The sequence below is a fragment of the Lethenteron reissneri genome, chromosome 9 (genome assembly GCF_015708825.2).
Source record: "Lethenteron reissneri isolate LAM-NWPU_2019-01 chromosome 9, ASM1570882v1, whole genome shotgun sequence".
Classification (NCBI taxonomy): domain Eukaryota; kingdom Metazoa; phylum Chordata; class Hyperoartia; order Petromyzontiformes; family Petromyzontidae; genus Lethenteron; species Lethenteron reissneri.
The window spans coordinates 12,791,409-12,813,205 of record NC_083787.1 but is presented as its reverse complement, the minus strand read 5'-3'; the positions used below and the strand labels follow the sequence as shown (position 1 = coordinate 12,813,205).

Genomic DNA, 21,797 nt, shown 5'->3' with positions numbered 1-21,797 from the left:
GTTTTGTGAAACCCCAGATGCATGAGTCGTTCATGGGCAGCCAGGACGACCTTACCCCGTACAGCAACCGGCACCACAAGCATGTGACGCCGGGACATGGAGTCCCACTTCATCAAGAGGCCCTGTTTGCACACCCAGGAACCGACCCGCGTTTCCCCGCCCTCGGGAACGTCAACCTTACGACGTAGCGCGAGTAGGGAGCTGTCGGCCATTTGCAGACGGCCCCACTCGATGAGAGGCAATGCCAACAGCGAGTCCCTCCCCGTGGGGGCGTCGACCCCCGTAGTATCCGTGGCGGCTAGCACCACTTCCGCGGGGACAGCGACAGAGGGTTTACACCGCGCCGATCCTGACTGACATGCGCATTCCGTACGCGTCGGCAACCGTGACAATGCATCCGCATTCGAGTGGCGCAACCCCTTGCGGTAAATCGTCGTGAATTGGTAGTCCTGAAGGACCTCCAACCATCGGGACAATTGGCCGGATGGCTGCGCCACCCGCATAGCGTATTGGAGAGCCGCATGGTCCGTGCGAACCGTAAAGTGACGGCCATACAGATACGGCCTGAACTGCTGTATAAAAAACACAATCGCCAGCAATTCACGCCGTGTCACGCAGTAGCGTTGTTCCGCGGGGGACAGAACCCTGCTACCGTAGGCGACCACCCGTTCGACCCCCCCGACCACCTGTGAGAGCACTCCCCCGATACCCGTGTTACTGGCATCCGTGTCGAGCACAAACGGTTGCGTGAAATCGGGGTAACACAAGGGGGGAGCCTGCACCAAGGCGTCACGAAGGGAGCAGAACGCGGCCTCCTCCTCCGGCCCCCAGTGAAACCGCACCCCTTAAGCCGTCAAAGCGTGCAGGGGCCTGGCTATGGTGGCAAACTGCTTGACAAAACGACGGTAATAGGAGGCAAATCCTATGAAGCTGCGGACTTCAGTAACAGAGGTCGGTGTTGGCCATGAGCCGACGCATTGCGTCTTAGCAGGGTCCGTCGAGATCCCCGAACGGCTAACGATATGGCCCAAATACCTGACCGATTCCCGAAGCAGAAAACATTTAGCCGGTTTAAATTTTAGCTTCGCGGAACGCATCCTGAGAAACACTGCTCTCAGTCGCTGGAGGTGCTCCTCAAAAGTTCGGCTGAAAACGATGATATCATCGAGGTAAATCAAACAGGTGTCCCATTGAAGGCCTGACAAAACCAATTCCATGAGCCTCTGGAACGTGGCAGGAGCGGAATGTAAACCCATGGGCAATCGGTTGAACTCAAATAGACCTCCCGGTGTCCGGAAAGCGGTTTTAGGTTTTGATTCGTCATCGAGGGGCAATTGCCAAAATCCCGAAAGCAAATCGAGCGTCGAAAAAAACTGTGCTCCTGCCAAGGCATCCAGCGACTCATCCATCCTGGGGAGCGGATACGCATCGGCCATTGATATTTTGTTTAGGCGGCGGAAATCGACACAGAACCGCAGGGATCCATCCTGTTTTTTAACCAAGACGATAGGAGCACCCCACGGACTGGAAGAGGGCGCAATGATGTCGGCCGCCAACATGTCATTTACTGCCGACTGCACATGCTCCTTCTCGGCTGGACTGAGCCGGAAGGGATTCTGTCGAATAGGGGCCGTGTCCCCAGTCTCTATGTGGTGGCGCAACAGGTCTGTGCAGCCAATGTCGTACTTGTGCCTGCTAAACACGTCAGCGAACTCGAGCAGCAAGCCCCTCAATGCACCCAACTGCACACTGGACAAGGTACTGGACCCGGCACACAACGAGTCCAACCACTCCGTCCCCTCCTCACTTTGGGGATGCGTATCGACATTTGAATCTGCGTGAGCAACGAGCCGTTCCTCGACGGGTAGCGGCGCGGCGTGAGCGAGCACCGTTCCCTGCGTAATCACGGCCGGCCGCGACCCCGTATTCAGGACCACAACGAACGGCTCGCTGTCCCCCCTCACCATGGTCTGGGCCACCGCTAAGTCGAGGTCCCCTTTAGCCCTGTTAGACGGCCCCAATAGAACCCCCTGTGCCCCCGCATCCGCCCCAAGGGGTTTTCTCAACCGAAGGGGTACCAACATTTGCGATCCCGGGGGCACCTGTACAGTCCGGGTTGCCAGCGCCTGCACCGTCGCACAAGCCGTGCGTATCTTATTTGGACTCTTCAAAAACTCAACCCGCCGACCCGACGGAAGCTCAATGCAGGCCTGGTCTATAAGAATTTTGATGGGCATTTTAGACAGAAAGTCCGTGCCTAGTAAACAAGGAACGGCCAACGATGATGATACAAAAATAGGACCCGCCAATTTAATGTCGCCAATACAAATATTCGCCCGAATCTGGCCGATGATTCCCAAAGATCCCCCGTTCGCCGCGTAAAATGGTACGTCCACCGGCAGGAGTGGTCGACATTGGACGGGAAGAATATTATAAATAAGGTCCGAAATAATAGTGGCCGACGCACCCGTGTCCACGAGCACCCGGACCTCAACCCCGTCAATGTACCCCGTTACCACGGACGACCCGGCCGACGCAGCCACAATCCTGTGGGCCAATTCGGACCACTCGACTGCCTTCGGGCCGTACGCGGACCCCTCTCGCCGAACCGAACCCCCGGTGCCCATACACGGTCCCCCCACCGCTAAGCGGTGACCCGAACGTGCCGTGCGTGTGGACCGAACGTGTGAGGTGCCGCGACTTGCCGGGTTCAGTTGGGATGTCTTGAGGCCCTGGTCGTCGTCCGGACGTGGTCCCGCGGTGCGTTGACGCGGGGCCCGGCACCCGGACGCGACGTGGCCCCGAAGGCCGCAGTTGTAGCAGACGACGAGGGACGTCGTAGGTTTCGGTTGCTCCAGCTTGCGGGAGGAGCGTGTGGGCGAACGACCTCCCGTTCTCCACTCCCCCGGCCTTGAACCAGCGAAGGCCTCCTCCCGAGGCACAGCAGGCTGAGGTCCGATGATCGTGGCGGCCGGTGCCCCGTTCTCCACCGATGCGCAGACGACCGTCGGCTTCCGCTTTAGGACCTCGTAAGCGTGGATACTCGTGGCAATCCCCAGGGAGCAGATGTCCATTTCGTCCGCCGTATTAATGGGAACTCCCAATCCGTGAGCCAGCGCCAGCAGCTGCTCCGTCACCATGGCGTCCTTCCCCTCCTTGTCCATGCGGGGAAAAGCTGAGTCCGCCAGGGCGAGCAGCGCCGTGCGATAGGCGAGCGTTGTTTCTCCAACCACCTTCCGCCGATCGTAGAACTGGTGGCGACAGGTCGAGGGCGGCCCGAACACCTTGGCCATCAGGTGTAGCGCGGCCTGGAGCGTTGAGCGGGACGACCTCGGGGCAGACGTGAAGGCCGCAAGCGCGTCGTCGTCGAGCATCGCTGGCAGCGCGCGCAGGGCAGTGGTGTCGGACCACCCCGACATTTCTTGATGCGCGATGAACCGTCGCTGGAAGGCTCCCCAGTCGCCCCCGTCCGCCTTGAACACCGACAGCGCGGGCAATCGTTGCTGGAGAACTCGATCGTCGTCGTCGTCGTTGGAACGATTTTCCCGCGCGCCGCTGTGGTTGTAGAAAATGTCGGCTCCGTCTGCAGGCGCAAAATGGAGAGCTCCGGCGCTCGCCGATGACGCGGGCTGCGCTGTGTGGAGACCTCTGGCCACGTGGTGTCCGCGTTTCCCGCCAACCGGAGGAGGACCCTCAAAAATGGCGCCAACTCCAAAACTTTTGGCGCGAAACGCCTTATGGCGGGAACCCTCCAGCCGCGCCGCCTCTTCCAACCCCGCAGGCATTCCACCGGCCGCTGGAACGGAGATCTCTGCCAAGATCGCAGCGGCGGCGAGCAGCAACTCCGCCAGGCGGGAGTGTGCGTCCTGCAGGCTGGTGTCGGAGGCGGGCGGAGCATCGGCCATCTCCGCGAAGTGCTGCATCGGCGGCAACTCCTCGTCCTCTCCTCCCGAGGGTGGTGTCACCGGTACGTCGTCGTCTCCCCGGTCTTGCACGTGGGAACGAGAAGTCTTCCTTGTGTCCATTCTCCTTGAAGACAGGTTTACTTCTGACGCCAGTTGTAAAGTAGTAACTCGGCAGGAGACGACTTCACGGGTAGCACACTCTTTATTTTCACCAACTTGTAGTTACACGGATGACTAACACCCTACTTCGTCACACGGGTGACTAACACCCACTTAGCTACACGGGTGACGGACACCCACTCAGCTACACGGGTGACTAACACCCACTCAGCTACACGGGTGACCAACACCCACTCAGCTACCCGGGTGACCAACACCCACTCAGCTACACGGGTGACCAACACCCACTCAGCTGTACTGACACGGGCTCTTACGCCCCGTAGCCTTCCGGGACACACCCAGCCGGGGTGCCCGTCTCGGCTCTGGGTACCACCGTCCCGACCCACACGGGCGTCGGACTACGGTCCCCCAGTCTCGGCTCCGAGCCACACAGGGCCCCGGTCCCCACAAGGACGGCGGGACTAGGGGTCTCGGGCCACTACCTCCTCCACCCCGTCTTCGGTCTTCAACTGGTTAACACTGACCACGAGTGCTCTCGCGCGTCTCCCTTTATACCCCTCCTGCGGACGTCGCTGAGAGCACCCACTTATCTGACCAATCACTGCGCACTTGCTACGATCCTCTTTTCCCAGCTTGTGTGAGCGCGCCTTACCACCGGCGCGCGCGTCCATGCCACGCCCACATCGCGTGCCCAACCCCGCGCCCCGTGATCCATCACTGTCGGCGCACGTCAATACCACCACTACACTTGCGTGCTTGCTTGCTTGCTTAGGACCGTGCAAATCTTTCGGTCGTTTTTTAACCCACTTCCCGTGATCCAATCGAGCTGACATTTTCCACACAGACTCGTTGTGCCAGACAATTAATGTTCGTGAAAAAAAATTCCCAAAATTTTACACTTTTTAGGCAAAAAAAAAATATTTGGCTGAACGTCACAGTATAAGAGCCCAGAGCGTAACCCCTCCACAAGCCGTGGCGGAGTAGCGCAGTTGGTAGCGCCCTCGCTTCCCATGCCAAAGGTCGCGGGATCGATCCCCGCGTCCTCCACAGGCGAATATATTTTTAAATCCTTTATATTAAGTTCGCTGCCACGCATATAAAGGATTTATAGTGAAAAACTTTGTTTTACGGGTTATACTTATTTATACAATAAATATATAAATGCAAAAAAAAATGATATATGATATGAGATATTTTAATATATGTTTTTATATAACATTTTACTGGTAGGAACCTCCTGGTTACACCAGCCCACAGGGGATTATTGTGTCCGTCGTGCAGGGAGGGGCTGGGTGGGGAGGGAGGGGCTGGGTGGGGAGGGGAGAGGCTGGGTGGGGTGGGAGGGGTGGGGCTGGGTGGGGAGGGGCTGGTTACCCCGTGGTGCCCTTATAAAACTCAACGTTTAACCTACTCACGCCGGCTTGTGCCCGCCCTCACAGTCGGGCATATTTGCGGAATACACCACGCCGCCGTTGACCCTGGCCATTGACCGAGCAACCCAACGTTCCTACCAGCTCCCTCCGCAGGAATGTGTTAATCTATTTTTTGTTACTCTGATCACATTTGCAATTTCCCAACACAGACCGGCCCACCGGGCATTTGCCCTATTGACTGCTGCCCTATGGACTGCTGCCCCTATGGCCAGTCTGGGCCTGCCCCCATTGACCCCCCCCGCCCGCCCCCACTGCCCGGGATAGAAGTTCAGTGCGAGCGGTGGCTGTGACCACGTGACCCGGCAGCGGTCATCTGCAGCGTCGCCGCTATTGTGTTTTTAAAATCACAACAGTGAGGGCGATGTAAATGTGAACTTGTAACGCCACAAACTACCCGCTCGCTCCCGAAGAGAGGAGACGCCAGGAGGAGGAACCACGACAGACGAGCGGGAAGGCGGCAGCGGCCACGCGGCGAGGCGGCGCTACGAGCCACTCGCTCTACCCACCGCTGAGCTCTCTGGCCACTCAGAATCCACGCATGGTGACCGGTGAACGATGGCTTCACAGTCTCGATTTGAAGTTTCCGTGACTGCAGGGATCCATTCTCTTTGGTTCTTTCGGTAAAGTCACGTAGGTATAAAATACAATAAATAAAATCACGACGTTTCGGGCGCAACACAAGCGTCCGTCATCAGCTTCACAGCTCATCGGATTTCTCCAGTACAAATAAAGATGCAGAATCCGAAGAAGAGTTCCGCACGCTGCCCCCGTACACGCCGAGCACGCTGCAGAGCGCGTGCCACGTGGTTATTATGAGATACGCGCCCCTTGAGATACAGGTCCAGTCCACGACGGCACTGTTTGGGGGAATTGAAATGTGGTTATGTTTTCAACACACGGGGATGTGGAGAGAGGCGAGGCGCCGGCACGAGTGCGCTCTGCATCGCCCTCATCTGGACTGGGGCCCTGCGCTGGGTTCTGTCTGCAGTGGCCACGACCAATCGCACCGCGACTGATGCTCTAAGGATCGATAGCGCAAGCGAGGGACTGCGTTTTCCTTCAGCAGAGACATTTCGCGCAGGGTCCTCACTACTGAGTGAACGAAGTTAAGGATGAGGTTGTCACCACCACCTTGTTATTAACACGTTAACATGATTACTATTAACACTATTATCGCTGCTGTGACCCAGTGTCCTTCTGTGCAAGAGCCGTGGCGACGCCCTGCGCCGAGAGCTGTTGTCGCGATTTCCTGGGAGGCCAGCTGTGCGTGCAGAATCACCAGGCGGGGGGGGGGGGGGGCAGGGGTGGGGGGCACGGGGGCGCGGGGTGGGGGTCGCGGCGCGGGCCCAGCGAACAGATTTGAGACAGGCGCACGATTTGGCAGCGTATGGCTGCGGTGGGGTGCGGGGTGGGGGTGTCCGTGCGTGGCATGGCACCCACCTTGTCCAACGTGATTAAGGACAGTGACGAGGGGTGAGGTTTGTTGTTAGTTTGCTGAGAGCAATAAGATTTTTAAAAACTCACTGCCTTGCCAGAGATTAAAGCCCCCAGACCCAGAGCCCCGCACTTGCATGGCCCGCGAGTTCTCACCACCCTGACCCTCCCTGCGCCGTGGGAACGCAACCCCGTGGCGCCCACGCGATCTCTGCACCTCGCTTGGAGCTGATGCTGCTGCTGCTGCTGCTGTGGCACATACGCTGGAGGGGACGCGTGCTGCTATATTTAGATGCTGTCGCAAGGCACGAGTGAACGCGCTGCAATGTTTCTACATTCGCGATGGCGCAGCCATCACTACCTGGCCTTGTGTCACCTCCGAATTCCCTCCGGCGACACCTCGCCAGCTGTTGCGCACAGCACGCCGCATCTCGCTCTGCGCGCCGATGCATTTTGCATGAACTCGGAGGGCCGAGAGCACGCGCGTCCACGGCCAGCCTTCCTCGCGAGTTCAGTTTCGGTTTCATGATAATAAATATAATCTCGGGTAATATTTTAATGCGACTATGTGTTTCCGTGTGTTTATCGTCAGAAAAAAAAATGTGTCGGAAAAGCGCTGCATGTTTGGTGTTTCAGACGCACTCGGGAGAATATGTATGCCCTCCCCTATGTGTCCCTGCAATCTCCAGCCCTCCGGCGAATCTCCCCTTCCCATCAGTCAGCAAACCTCCGAGACAAACCACGAGTGTGGCAGCAGTCGCCCACCACCACCACCCTCCCTCGCACAATACTCGTCCGCCTTAACGGCCATCTCACGAGCCATTAGCTGCTGTCGGCATCGTGATTCCGCCGCGTGCCATCACTCCGGCAGGAAGCGCACGCGGCTAAAGCGCCGCTCGGGGGCTTCGATCCCGCCGGCAGTGGTGATCACGCTGAGCGCATTCGCGCGTCGCGTTCCACACACGGAACGCGCGCCCGCCCGCAAGACGCGACGGGGCGTCCTGAATGTAACGGCCTCTGTTCGCCGCGAGAGGTGGGACGTCCACGTGGAGAGGCGGGGCAACTCCTTTTCTGCTGAACCCGCGCGCTTCCCAGGTTGTAAAGGCGCGCGGCGGGCAACAACCCAGAGCCACCTCACACCCCGCAAGCCCCTCCTCCTCCACCACCCCCATCCCCGCCCTGAGCCGGTGGGTGGCAATTCCACTTTACTATGATGGGGGTCGGGGGGTGGTGGCGGGTCCATCTGCGCGACTTTCCCTCCCTTATAGATGAAATGTTTTATCAGATTTTATTTATTACGGTCAGACGGACCGTTCGGAACGCGAGAGATGAATGTTACCGCTATCGTGAGCAGCACGCGCTGTGCCCCTAAACGAGGTGCTGTTGTGACAGGCAATGACTGTTCTTCTTATGATGGGAATTATTTTTGAATTACCCATTTGCATGTCGTTTGAAAATCATTGGCATCACCTCGGGCTGCACATTCTGAGAATGTGAATATGTTTTTTTATCCTGGAAACATCCGATGAGCTTTGACGATATTTTTCACAGATGCACGGGGTCAGAACTTTACAACAACAAACAACCAACAATACACAAACACGATAGGAGTGCAAAGTATAGGAAAGGTAAACAAATCACTTCAAAAATATACAAATAATAATTCACTATTTTTTTTATTTTACCAGGCAAAACCCACTGAGCTATGATATCCTGTGTGACCTGATCACAATTGATAGCTCAATGAAATGGCGGCTTACCGCGTGGAAATGTATAACAGCCAAACAGCCTATACGAGTGACGGTGATTCTAAATGTGGAAGGAAAAACTGGAGGTACCTTAGACAAATCCACGTGACCTCGGGGAGAGAGACACGCAAACTCCAAACATACAGCAGGCGCCAAGGTCGGGATCGAACCACGGACCTCCTGCATACCAGGCGAGGTAGTTAACATCTCCTTACCACCGTGGCGTCCTCCCTCTGGGTACCTTGGCTCCGCTAGGGCCCTGGTTCCCCCTGACGTCACCCTTCCCACTCCACTGACCTCAGAAGAACCGTCCTGCGGAGCTCGTCTAGCAACCTGCTCGTCGCACTCAGAACCAGCACCGTCCTTGCTGAGTGGGGGTTTCTGTAGCTGCATAGGAAGTCGTCTGCACCTTTCTCTCTCCCACTGCACACGCAGCAGCGACCAAGCAACATCCACCTTCAAGCAACATCCACCTTCAAGCAACAGCTCAAGGCTCTCACCTGTCCAAGCTCTCACCTGTCCAAGCTCTCACCTGTTCAGGATTTCATCTGTCCAGGATTTAACCTATACCTGTTCTCATCTGTCCAGGCTATCTTCTATTCGTGCTCTCACCTGTCTCGGCTCTCACCTGTCCAGGCTCTCACCTGTCCCGATCTGTGTATTGTGGCGTTAGTAACCTTAATTTTGCGTGTGGGGGGGGGGGGGGGGGCACGGGACACAGTGCTCTTGACTGGGGGGGGGGGGTACCAACAATGTTGAGAATCACCGAGCTGAAGGGAGTGAATGCAGGGCGGAGTACATCTCGTCTGGAGTCACAGTCGGACGCCGCGGTGGCTAGGAGATGTTAACTCCCTCGCCTGGTCTACTGGAGGTCGTGGGTTCGATCCCGACCCTGACGCCTGCTGCTGTATATTTGGAGTTTGCGTGTCTATCCCCGTGGTCGCGTGAATTTTTCTCCGGGTCCTCCGGGTTTCCCCCTGCACGTTCACCACGCGTTCGCAATATTTGTCTGCGGCTAAACATTTCCACGTGATGATTAGCCACTTAGTGGGGCTATCATTTGTGGCCAGGTCGCTTTTGAAAAAGTGATATATAGCTCGATGGGGCCTTATCTGGTAAAATAAAAAAAATCTTTAAAAATACAGGGTGCTTAAAAACATGTTTAACACTCATATGTGACTATCGTTTTTATTAGAAAGAGAACGGAGAATACACTGTAACATGATAACAAATGTAATGATGTGCGCCATCATCGTCAACGCGCGCCTGGAATCTTCTCCGGGCGGTCTCCAGAGCCCGGAGGCGGCACGTGTCTCGTGCTCGTGTCGTGGGTTCAATTCCGGCGCTCACGGGGACTCTGGGAGGCAACACTGTTCATTATTAACACAACGGGTGACTCTTAACATCGGGTGGTGACCACCGACCCATCCTCGCTAACACACACAATGTCACTCGCTAACACTCGCCAACACTGACGCCCTGGTACGACTAGCGTGGTCAAGCCAGGAGGGCTACTGCTTGGCCACGCTGACTTGAGGCTTGGCTCTTCTTCTTCACGAGGCATCTTCACGAGGCATCTTCATCCCGATTATATCCGCTTCCGCGTGCATGCGACGCAAACAAAGGGGTCGGTAATTCGGTAAATCAGCAGAGGAAGTATCCGAGAGCCGTGTCCTCTCCACCCCCTTCTCTGCCTCCCGGAGACTTGGGGGTCATCATCCAGCTCGGTGCGTCTGGGTGCTGGAGGGAGCGTGCGGGCCGCTGAAACTCAAGATGGACACTATTTTAAAACCGAATGCCTCCGATTTCACGGGGAGCTGGAGGGGTGATCGGGGTCGCCGCTGCTTCGTCTGTTTTTACCAGAACTGCAGGAGGCAGTGCCAGGCAGCGTTAGTCACCGGGCCGAGTGAAGGGCGGGGGCGCTGCTCCTGTTGAGGAATAGCCTGGGCAGGGTTTACCTGTGTACATCTGGCAAGTTGACGGGTTCGTGGCGTTGGATGGTGGTGGGAGCACGATTGAATTTGGGGGTCCGGATGTATGAGACTCCTGGGCCAGAGCCGTCCCTTGGGTGTACGGCGAGTCGGGGTGACCGTCCCGGGCCCCGCGCTTTGGGGGATCCCGCACGTAGACGTCACGGCGTCAGATGTAATACTTCGGTTTACATTTGAAAGCGTCGGGGTGGGGGGTGCCCACACGATGTAGTTTGCCCCGGGCCCCGCACCCCCCTCTATGGACGACCTTGGGCCTGCTTTTAAAAAAGAAAATCATCTGTTCGTGATATCCCACTTTGACTGCACAGTAACACGGTGACGCTCACCCCACTGATCTCACTCTCAAACACCGATCGGCCTCTCCCCCAGTGATCTCGCTGTCGCTCCCATCGCGTACGTTATGTTTATAATCGCATTGTAAATACTGAGACGAGAAGGGGAAATAGTGTAACTTTAAACGGCAGCAGACGCGTCTATAAATGTTGCCACAAATCACAACCGTGGCGCGTGTCTAGGCCGGCCGGCACCCAGCAGGGAGTGTGGTGAGTGTGGTGTGTGTGGTGTGTGTGGTGTGTGAGGTGAGTGTAGTTTGGGTTGTGTGGTGTGTATGGCGAGTGTGGTGTGGGTTGTGTGTGGTGTGTGTGGTGAGTGTGGTGTGGGTTGTGTGGTGTAGGTTGTGTGGTGTGTGTGGTGTGTGTGGTGAGTGTGGTGTGTGTGGTGAGTGTGGTGTGTGTGGTGTGTGTGGTGTGTGAGGTGAGTGTAGTTTGGGTTGTGTGGTGTGTATGGCGAGTGTGGTGTGGGTTGTGTGTGGTGTGTGTGGTGAGTGTGGTGTGGGTTGTGTGGTGTAGGTTGTGTGGTGTGTGTGGTGTGTGTGGTGAGTGTGGTGTGTGTGGTGAGTGTGGTGTGTGTGGGGTGTGTGGTGAGTGTGGCGTGGGTTGTGTGGTATATGTGGTATGTGTGGTGAGTGTGGTGTGTATGGGTTGTGTGGTGAGTGTGGTGTGTGTGGTGTGTGTGGTGAGTGTGGTGTGTGTGGGTTGTGTGGTGAGTATGGGGTGGGTTGTGTGGTGGTTGCGTGCTATGTGGAGCGTGTTGTGTGGTGTGTGAGTCTATTGTGTGAAGTATTGTGCAGGCTGTGTGTATTGGGTGGTGTGTGCTGTGCAGCGTGTGTATTGTGTGATGCATGTGTTTTGTGTGATATGGGTGTGTGTTGTGTGATGCATGTGTGTATTGTGTGATATGCGTGTGCTATTCGCCTCTGAAAAAAAACACTTTTCAGTTTAAATTGGGCGCTGTGTAAAGAATGCAGCGTGCTCTGTGTGGTGTGTATTGTGTGGGGTGGCGGTGGTGTGTATTGTGTGGGTGTCAGTGGGTGTATTGTGTGGGGTGGTGGTGCTGTGTGTGGTGTGTATTGTGTTCTGTGGGGTGTGAGTGAGTATTGTGTGGGGTGGCGGTGGTGTGTATTGTGTGGGGTGGCGGTGGTGTGTATTGTGTGGGTGTCAGTGGGTGTATTGTGTGGGGTGGTGGTGCTGTGTGTGGTGTGTATTGTGTTCTGTGGGGTGTGAGTGAGTATTGTGTGGGGTGGCGGTGGTGTGTATTGTGTGGGTGGCAGTGGGTGTATTGTGTGGGGTGGTGGTGCTGTGTGTATTGTGTGGGGTGGTGGTGCTGTGTGTGGTGTGTATTGTGTTCTGTGGGGTGTGAGTGAGTATTGTGTGGGGTGGCGGTGGTGTGTATTGTGTGGGGTGGCAGTGGGTGTATTGTGTGGGGTGGTGGTGCTGTGTGTATTGTGTGGGGTGGTGGTGCTGTGTGTGGTGTGTATTGTGTTCTGTGGGGTGTGAGTGAGTATTGTGTGGGGTGGCGGTGGTGTGTATTGTGTGGGGTGGCAGTGGGTGTATTGTGTGGGGTGGTGGTGCTGTGTGTGGTGTGTATTGTGTTCTGTGGGGTGTGGGTGAGTATTGTGTGTGGTGCGAGTGTGGGAATCCACCACCGTGTGAGTGGTGAAAGAAGGAAGCCAACAATCATTGCCTCTGATGGGTGAGCTAATAGGGCACAGCAGCGAGAGGCAATCACATTCTCATTAGGAGCGCTCACAATTATTCCCAACGACGCCTCGAATAATAAAGCCACGGCGTGCCCCCCCCTCCCCCGCCGTCACGAATGGCTCTGTGAGTCCCTACGCCCGGAGGGAAAAGTTGCTGCTCGTGCCACTGAGCCGCACGTCATCTGCTGCTGAGCCGGGGACCGTTCCTTCTGCGGTGGCTAGGAGATGTTAACTATCTCGCCTGACATGCAGGAGGTGGTTCAGAGTATATTTGGCTGTTATACATTCCCACGTGATAAGCCACTTCGTTGAGCTATGATGTGTGGCCAGGTGGCTTCTTCAAAAGAGCTACGTAGCTTAGTGGGCCTTGCCTGGTAACATCCAAAAAAAAAACTTGCAACGTTTCGTTCCGTCCGCACGACTGCGGTAGCTGCCGCTCTTTCGCTCGCTCGTGACACCGTCGCGGGCGTGGAGGCTGCGCTGCTGATGAGCGGGGCGAGCGGCGAAGGCCACGCGAGCCATCGAGAAGTGGCCTCTACATTAGTACGGGAGTTGCACCGAGCCAGGATCTGAATCTTTTGGCGGGGGGCTTTTTTAATCCTGGAGGAATCTGATGAGCTATGAAGTTCTTCGCTTTTTTTTGTTTACAGATATCCAGTTCCACGGCACGCCAGCCGGTGTATCTGGCCGACTGAATGAGTGGCAGCAGCCCCAGTGGCTCGGCGGTAGGGCGAGCCGCTCGCGATCGGAGTCGTGCGAGTTCTAATCCTGGTCGGGCTTGACTCAGCCCAGCGACCCTCCGGAGTCAACAGCAGCAGCAATGCACATTCAAATACCACCGGTGGGTGGTCCCGCCCATAGGAATGTGGAATTTCCACCACCGACTCAGGTCTGTGAGCGCCAATGCTGCAGTGTTCACTTGAGTGGCAGATCACTGCGGCTCTCGCTCTTCCCGTGCTCATGGCGGCTATGAATAGCCGCGGGTAAGGCGGCCGAGGAGTTTGTTTGCGTGAGATGGACGGGACGCCTGGATCACGCCTCATCCAAAGGCAAAGATCCCCCGTACAGCCTCGACAAACTGTGCTGTTAGCGAGCACCTATGAAGGCCGGCACGGCACACGAGGGGTAGGGTCGCCAGCACCACCCCCGGCCGCCTTTGTCTCCCCAGTGGCGATGTTTACTACACACCGCACCAGGTGCTCGTTTGAGGCTGAGTCGGCCTACGGGGAGGGCACAGGGACCGGTTCAAATGATCGTCGCTGGTGTTGACTGTGAGCGGGAATCGAACTAGTCTCTCTCGGATCGTAGTGCGATGCGCTAACCGCTGCACCACCGCTCCCGACACGGGTACGGCACGAAGACAAAATCCACCACGACCATCATCTCGGCGGAGGCTGCTGCCACCCCCCCAGTCACGGGAGATCACGTGCCGAGCGGAAACTACTCGGGGCTACGGCGACGGTCGCTACGGGTTGGATTCCTCCGCTCGCCCCCCCCCACTCCCCCCCCCCCCCACTCCGCTCCCCCCCCACTCCGCCCCCCCCCCAACTCCGCTCCCCCCACTCCGCTCCCCCCCCCACTCCGCTCCCCCCCCCCACTCCGCCCCCCCCCACTCCTCTTCCCAGCGCGCGCTGTGAGAATCCGACCCCGGCCCCCAGCCCGGCTGCTCCAGGGTATCAGCTGTTGCGCATCAACAATGGATTTAGACATTGCGTTCATTCCTCTTTCTCGCTCGCGTCAATCCACATACTCATCGATTGCTTTCTCATCTAATTTTTGTGTTTAGCAGCCCTCAGCCAAAAGTCGTGGGAATTTCACATTCCTATGGCCGAGGGTATCGTCCGTTGCTTTTGCATGTCTTGACGCAATAAGAAGGTGGCGGGTGGAGGGGGGAGGTGGGGTAGCGAATTTCTGTTCATGGCACACCCACTGTTGTCGTCCCCAAAAAGTGGTATCAATTTTAGCGACCGCAGAGAGACGATGAGCTGAGCCCCCCCCCCACCGCGACCAAGGATTTGAACCCGCACCGCTGCCGACTGCGAGCCGCTCGCTCGAGTCCCTGTCGCCCCCGTGGCGGCCACAACGAAACCACGGCGCGCTGCTTCTCTTCGCGAATAAAACCGCCGACGAGGGAGGCTGATCCCGGTGCAAGCGGCTCTGGGCAGCTGGCGAGTTGCAACCGGCGCACGTTGAGCGAGGAGCTCCAGGATTGATTGCGCCACTTGTGCGCTCGGAATTGAATGTGGGAACAGGAGGGGGGGGGGCAACTCAGCTGCCCTCGGCCGCTGCCCCGCGCGTGCCCCGCGTGCTACCCGCGCGCCGAGGAGGGGGAGGCGGTGGTGGAATGCGCCGCCAAACCGCGCCACCCCCCTGCCCGCTCCCCCGCGCGCCTCCGTCATCCGCGGCTGCTCCTCCTCGTCTCGTGCTGCTGCTGCTGCTGCGACAATAGCCGCCGCTTGACGCGCGACGACGTCGACCAAAAGCCTCGCGGCTGAAACGCGTCGACGTTTGACGGGCAGAGAGCATCACGGCGACTGAGCTCGCCAGAGCCGGGACGAGCGGCGTCCTGGCTGAGCGGGGCGCGTTCTCTGTAGCTGCATCGGCAGCAGTCGTCTGCACCTCTCTCGCTCGCTCTCACTGCACTCGCAGCAGCCACCAAGCACCAAGCAACAGCTCAAGGCTCAACAACGTCACCGACACCTTCCCGGGCACCACGCGGCCTGGCCTGGTCAAACAACGGCGGCGCTTCTGGTTGTCCACACGGTGGACCCGGTGGTGGCCACAGGGCGACGAGAGGCGGAGCGAGGGAGGAGAGCGAGAGAGGCACCCCCCCCCCCCCCCAGGGGATCGGCACGCAAAATAACAAGAAGCGAATTTGTTTTGTTCTAATTCCGCGAAATAACTCAATGTTTAAAGAGCCGCAGGGCCACGTGAATAACGGCCACGAAGCAGTCCTTCAAGAGCCGCATGCGGCTCCGGAGCCGCTGGGATCGAGCTAGTTATTTATTTATTATACCTTGGGGGGGGGGGGGGCGCAGCTGCGAGCTAAAGTGCGCGCGCGCGTGCAACAGAACGTCGTGGAACTTTGCGTCCCACACGTGGCACCCGTCTGACCCTGAGCGGGATCCCACGTCCGTCCGTCCCCAGGGCAGAGCACACCTCTGGAGCGGTGGCATCCCTCGGGGGGGGGGGGGGGGGTGGGGGGGACGGAGAGGGGGGGGGCTGTGCCCTTGGGGCAGGGCGCGTCTGGCAGCCGAGTGGCACTTAAGAACGAGCTTCTAAGCTCAATGGCCTTTTCTTGGGAAGTAAACTTCTTCAGAACTTCTGCTCACACGAGGACGTCGTGGTCAGAGTGGTCTCCTGCTGCTAAGATGATCAGTGCAGCGGTTCTCATCTCTCGTCCACAGACCTCAGCCTGTGCTGGACATATGGGGAGGATTACAATCTGTTCTGCAGGACAACTCCTGATGACTTTCCCCACAAAGTGGTGCTCATTTTTACAGACCCAGGAGGAACGGTGGGTCGAGTGAACCCCCAACCAGGATTTTTTATTTTATTTTCAACCTTCCGAGTATGAGCCGCTCGCTGTCCCGGCGAGGCGCCTGACCGGTTCGATGTGGAGGGTGCAGTTCTCTCCACATCAAACCGGCACCCCTGCTGCTTCAACCAAAGTTGCTGGAATAAATCATCCCTCCCAGAAGGGGTCGTGTGGCTGATGGGATGGGTAAATTATTATTGTTTTCACTTACGTGCAGGGATATGCGTTTGTTTTACACTCGGACGATCATGAATGTTTCGTGCTGCGCACAATCATGACGAGGCAGCCCTCCATCCACCCCTTCACGAAAGGCCTCCTGAGTCTCACGGCTCTGGTTCAGAAAGGGGGGGAGAGGTGCTGCGTGGCGGTGTTCGGCCTTTCCCATTCACGAATGTTTGGCGGGTGCGGTAAAAAAAAATTGGAATCATCATTTTCATTCCCGTCATCATCATCAGCCGCAGCCATGGTCAATCCACTGCTGGACGAAGCGCCTCTCTCAGCTGTCGCCATCCGTCACGGCGGAGCGATGTAACAATAAATCACGCGGCAGCTGTGGACGCAAACGACATTCGTCGTTCTGTCTCCTGCTCGGGCGTCCCCCCCCCACGGCGCGGCTGCCGCTCCGTGACTCACCCCCGTGGGCGAACGCTCCGTTTGGCTCCGTCACGACTTGTGTCTGTGTCGCCGTTCCATGTTTGGCAATGTTATTTTTTATTGCTACTCGTATGTTGTTATTGTTGTTGTAATTAGGCCTTCGGTTTTGGAGCGATTGAATGACTGAATCGGATCCCACCGCGTCGCGTGCCTCGCCAGGCCAGGTCGGGGCACAGCGGCACCTCAACTGATTTTGTCTTCATCAGAATCAAAATATCGGGAACGCGCGCGTGTGGTGGATGATTGAGAAAGTGGGGAGCGGTAGAACAATTGGCATTATTATTGTCGTATTGTTGTTGTTGAATTTCCTATTGTACCCACATGACGATCCAACGCGCAGGAAACTCACTATGAATCTGAGACGTCGAAGTGGGTGCAGGGCGATGGCTGCGCGAGTGCGAGGACTGGCAGCGGTCGCGCGCGTGGAGAGCGGTCAGCGCGCTGCGCTACGAACCCGACGGCCCCGAGTTCGATTCCCGCCCACGGCCACCGAACATCGGTGACGATTCACCTGAAACCGGTGCTGAGCATCCCCGTGAGTCGCCTCGCACCTCAGACGAGTACCCCGTGCGGTCGGTGCGGTCGTCTAAGCATCGCCACCGGCGAGACGAACGGGGCGGACGGGAGTGGTGAGGTTTTGGGTTTTTTTTTTCGGCGCATTCACTCGGCGTGATTTGCGGAGCGGACAGTTGTGCGGCGAGGAACGGTCGATCGGCGCTGCGTATTCGGATACGGGAGCGTTGCCGCATTCGCACGGCGAGACAGCCCTTCGTCGTGAGCAGCAGGCCGACGTGCGGCACGCCGGCATCGTTCGCGGCCAAGGCATTCGTCTGTCACGGGCCATTAAACCGCAGGGCGCTTCATTAAAATGTTTAATGCCCCTTTTAAATATAAACGTTTTGGCAAATGGCCCAAGACAAGAAAATCAACAGAAGCAGATGTGAACGCTTGTTTTTGGATCGACTCACACACACACACACAATATCACTGCTTAAAAATCTCACCGATATAATGACAAGATCTCGCGGTAACCCCGTGGCTGGAGTGCCACTCGGCTACCACTCGAGCTCGCCGAGCTCGTGCACGCGCGCCTCGAGAGTGCGACGCCCAGAAGCGGAACCTTCATCTGATCCGGACAAATCCGATGAGCTTCGAAGCTCTTGTTCACGGATGCTCGGTGGGGGCGGCCACGGTGGTCACGTGGGTCACGGTGGTCACGTGGGTCACGGTGGGGGTGGCGACGGTGGGACTCTGTCTGTACTCGCGGACGCGGAGTGAACCGCTGTTGTTTTGTGCTCCTGCGACAGAGCAGGAGGAATTGCAAAACTACTCACATTGTTTAATGTTGTGGGTTTACTCCCCAACACTAATTGACACGTTTTGTTGTACGTGACTAACCTTACTAATTGGCTGCGTCGTGTGGTGGTGGTGGTGGTGGGTTGATGGCACATTTATATTTACACGATGTTTACCCAACAAACCCTTTATTATGGAAAACTACACCAACTCCCTCCCTCCCTCTCACGTGCAGCCCGCTCGCCGTGGCCAGCAGCCTGACCTCGACATTGGCTTCGAGCTCCCGAGGAACTCATTGCTGCTGCTGCTGATGCTGCTGCTGCTGCTACTGCTGCTGCTACTGCTGCTACTGCTGCTGCTACTGCTGCTGCTGCTGTGACCATCGCGCACAAGGGGTGGAACACACGCAGAGCCTCTGCGGTGCTGAAGGATGCGTCGATACTTCACCGTTCTGGTCTCTCCCCCCCACCCTGCCATCGCCGATAATAATTTCCGCGTCTAAGCGATGTTTGCCGTGCGAAATCGTTTTTCGTCAGTAGCGAATAATCAGCTGCGCGGCCTCGCTCGAAGTGTTCGCTCTGCGAACGTGCAGGTTGAGCCACCGCGGAGGGCAAGTCTGAAAACTGACCCACGGCGCTGCGCAACGGTGCCAGGTCATCTGCCCCAGGGTCGTCATCTGACACAAAGGTGGACTCCGCATGGGACTGTAACCATGGCGTGATGCGACGCAGATAAAAAAAAACGGAATGGAATTAACAAAAACAACTTTTTGAAAATGTTTTACCGGGTGAGGCCCCACTGAGCTACGCAGCTCTTTTTCAGTAGCGACCTCGGCATCACGAATGAGAGCTCAACGAAGTGGGACCTCATCACGTGGACATTTAATGCAGCTAAATACTCTAATATAACGTGATGTTCATTTAAAATGTGGAGGAAAAATTTGAGGACCCGGAGAAAAATCCACGCGACCACGGAGAGAGAGAAAGACACGCAAGCTCCAAATATACAGCAGCAGGCGCCAGGGTGGGGATCGAACCCACGACCTCCTGCATACGAGGCGAGGCAGTTAACATATCGCCACGCAGCGCCCCTGAAGTAAAAACACAAAAGCAGAGGCGCATTTCGATAACCAACCACAAGTGACTGGCCAGAGCCTTGGCACTGAAGGGCTGGGGGGGGGGGTCTCCCAGGGGGCCTCACAACGAGACTCCAGCGTCGTCGTTCATGAATGACCCCCCCCCCCCCCCCACGTGGGATTCGTTCTGCCCGCGGCCCCCGGGAACCGCTGGGCGGCCGTGGCCTTGGGGCCACGCGGCTGCTCGCGGGGCCACAGCGACGGGGGGAGTTGAGCCGCGCTCAACCCAGCGCGGAGCGGCCCCCGCGGGGTGACTCAGAGACACCGGCAACTTCGCTGTCCACCCACCCCTGAAGGCGCAGTGACCACGCGTGACGCGACACACGGGGGGGGGGGGGGTCATCGTCCGTGTGAACACGGCGCGCTGCGGGACACTAAACGCCTCGTGTTCAAGTCGACGTCTTGTTGTGCTATTGTTGTTTTTTTGTTACAATGTGTCGTTTCTTCATTCATAGCGAACGGCACCCACGTGTTTTACCTTACCGTGCAGAAAACACGCGGTCGATGACGAGAGATACGGAGCACAAAGTGACAGGCGCGCAAAGAGGCACGGGAGGGGGGGGGGGAGCGATGCACGCTGGGAACGGCATTGAGAGTCAGGAAGAGGAGCACGTGGATGAGAGAACGTTCGCACGTTAGCGACGTCATTCTGGACTGTCAGGGAAGGTGGACGAGGCGTTTGTGAAGAGGCGTCGGTCTAAGGGGCGCTGTGTGATCACAAGAGCAATGAGGAGTGGAACGCGTCCGAGAGACGAGCCCCACCGAGGAGACGGAGCGATGAAATCGGCTCACGTGCAGGTGCTGCGCGGATCGTTGCATCGAGAGATTATAAGAAGAATTGGCGGCGGTTTGACAAGGGTTTCATCCATCAGTGGATCGATCGTAGCTGATGATGATGATGATGATGTTTACTCCTCACGGAGTGCTTCGTCGCACACCAGAGGCACGCGTGAGCGCGCGCCCTTCATCCTGCGTCGACTAACCGCGATTGTGACGCAGCGATGACGTGTGGGGTCGACAGCTATCACGTGACGGATCGCACCCAATCACAGGCGGCTATTCCTGACGCGCCACGGGAACCACAGCGCGTGAGTCACGGAGCGCGACGCGAGCGGCGGCCGCTGCATGGAACCGATTGGGTGTTGGGGCACGGCTGGGCTGGCTCGACTCAGAGGAGGGGAACACTGCGGGTGAAACGAGCGGCATTACCGGCGGAACCCAGAGGAACCCAGCGAACCCAGAAGATCCCAGTGGAACCCAAAGGAACCCAGAGGAACCCAGAGGAACCCGACGTAACACAGTGTCACCCGGAAAAATCCAGAGGGGCCCAGCGGAACTCAGCGGTGTATTCTGCAAACTCTTTATATACACACACACATATATATAATATCATAAACTTGGACGTTGCTTTTTATCCAAGGTAGACTGCGCGTGAACACGCGCCATTAACTAAGCGGAGCGAGGGAGGCGGCTGTCGAATGACCGAGGCGACCGCGCGCTCCGGGGTTACCTGCCCCGCCACGACGGCGAGAAGGACACAGACGCTGGGCAGCATGGCGATGGTGGCGATGGTGGCGATGGTGGCGATGGTGGCGATGGTGGAGGTGGTGACGGTGGCGGTGGTCGCCTTCTGCGCCACGCAGCAGCAGCAGCAGCAGGCGCCGCGCACTCGGCAGAGTTGCGAAGCGCTCGAAGCCGCGCGCCTCCACGCGAAGCGAGGCTGGAAGGCGGCGGCGGCGGTGACGACGAGGAGCAGGAGGAGCAGGCGGAGTGAGCGAGTGATCGAGATGGCACCGGGGCTGGCACTGCGCTGGGCGTGGAGTGAGAGGGACGGGAGCCCGCGGGGGGGGGGGGGGGGCGGGGGGGGGCACGCTGCTCGCGGAGCGCGCGGCTCTCTGCTCGTGTGAAGGGGAGGGACGGACGAGGGTATTATTCGAGGTATTTTTAGTCTCCCGACAGCGGGCTAAACGGACAGTGCCAGCTGCTCCGCGAGTCACCCGCGCCTCCACCACAGCTGCCCCCCCCCTGTAGTCACCGCCCACGGGGCGCGAACCCGCGCCACCGGCTGAGAGCTCCTCTCGCCGCGCTGGGACGGCGATCCCGAGCTGAGCGGCGGCTTACTGCGCCGTGGGAGACGCAGCGGGAAGCGGCAGTGCAGCACGCGAGACAATAGCAACACGGACAGGGGGGGGGGCGTGCCTCGGGCGGCCACCGACCATTGTACAACACGCGCACGTGCACGCGTCGCTTATAATTGGCCTTTAATAGTTAACGACGAATGCAGCGTACACGCACCGCGGATAATAGCGCACTGTATTACAGGCGTTACTGACATCTTCGCTGCGAACATAAGGGGAGGGGGGGGGCACCTAAGCCAGAATGTGTCACAACGACGACGATGATGATGACGATCATTGTCACGGCCACGCACATGAGCGCGCTAACGTGGCCAGCAGGAGGACGACCCGCACGCGGCGTGGTGGGGGCCCCGTGCTCTCTGCAGCT

General features: G+C 57.8%; 1 protein-coding gene across 1 annotated transcript in view; it reads right to left on the bottom strand.

The window, feature by feature from the left end:
- Positions 1-21,075, bottom strand: part of CDH15 (cadherin 15) — a 44,769-nt gene extending 23,694 nt beyond the window's left edge. The window contains exon 1 of the mRNA XM_061548296.1: positions 20,803-21,075. Coding sequence (XP_061404280.1) covers positions 20,803-20,847 — 45 coding nt within the window. The 5' untranslated portion in view covers positions 20,848-21,075. The remainder of the gene's footprint in view (positions 1-20,802) is intronic.
- Between the last annotated feature and the right edge of the window lie 722 nt (positions 21,076-21,797).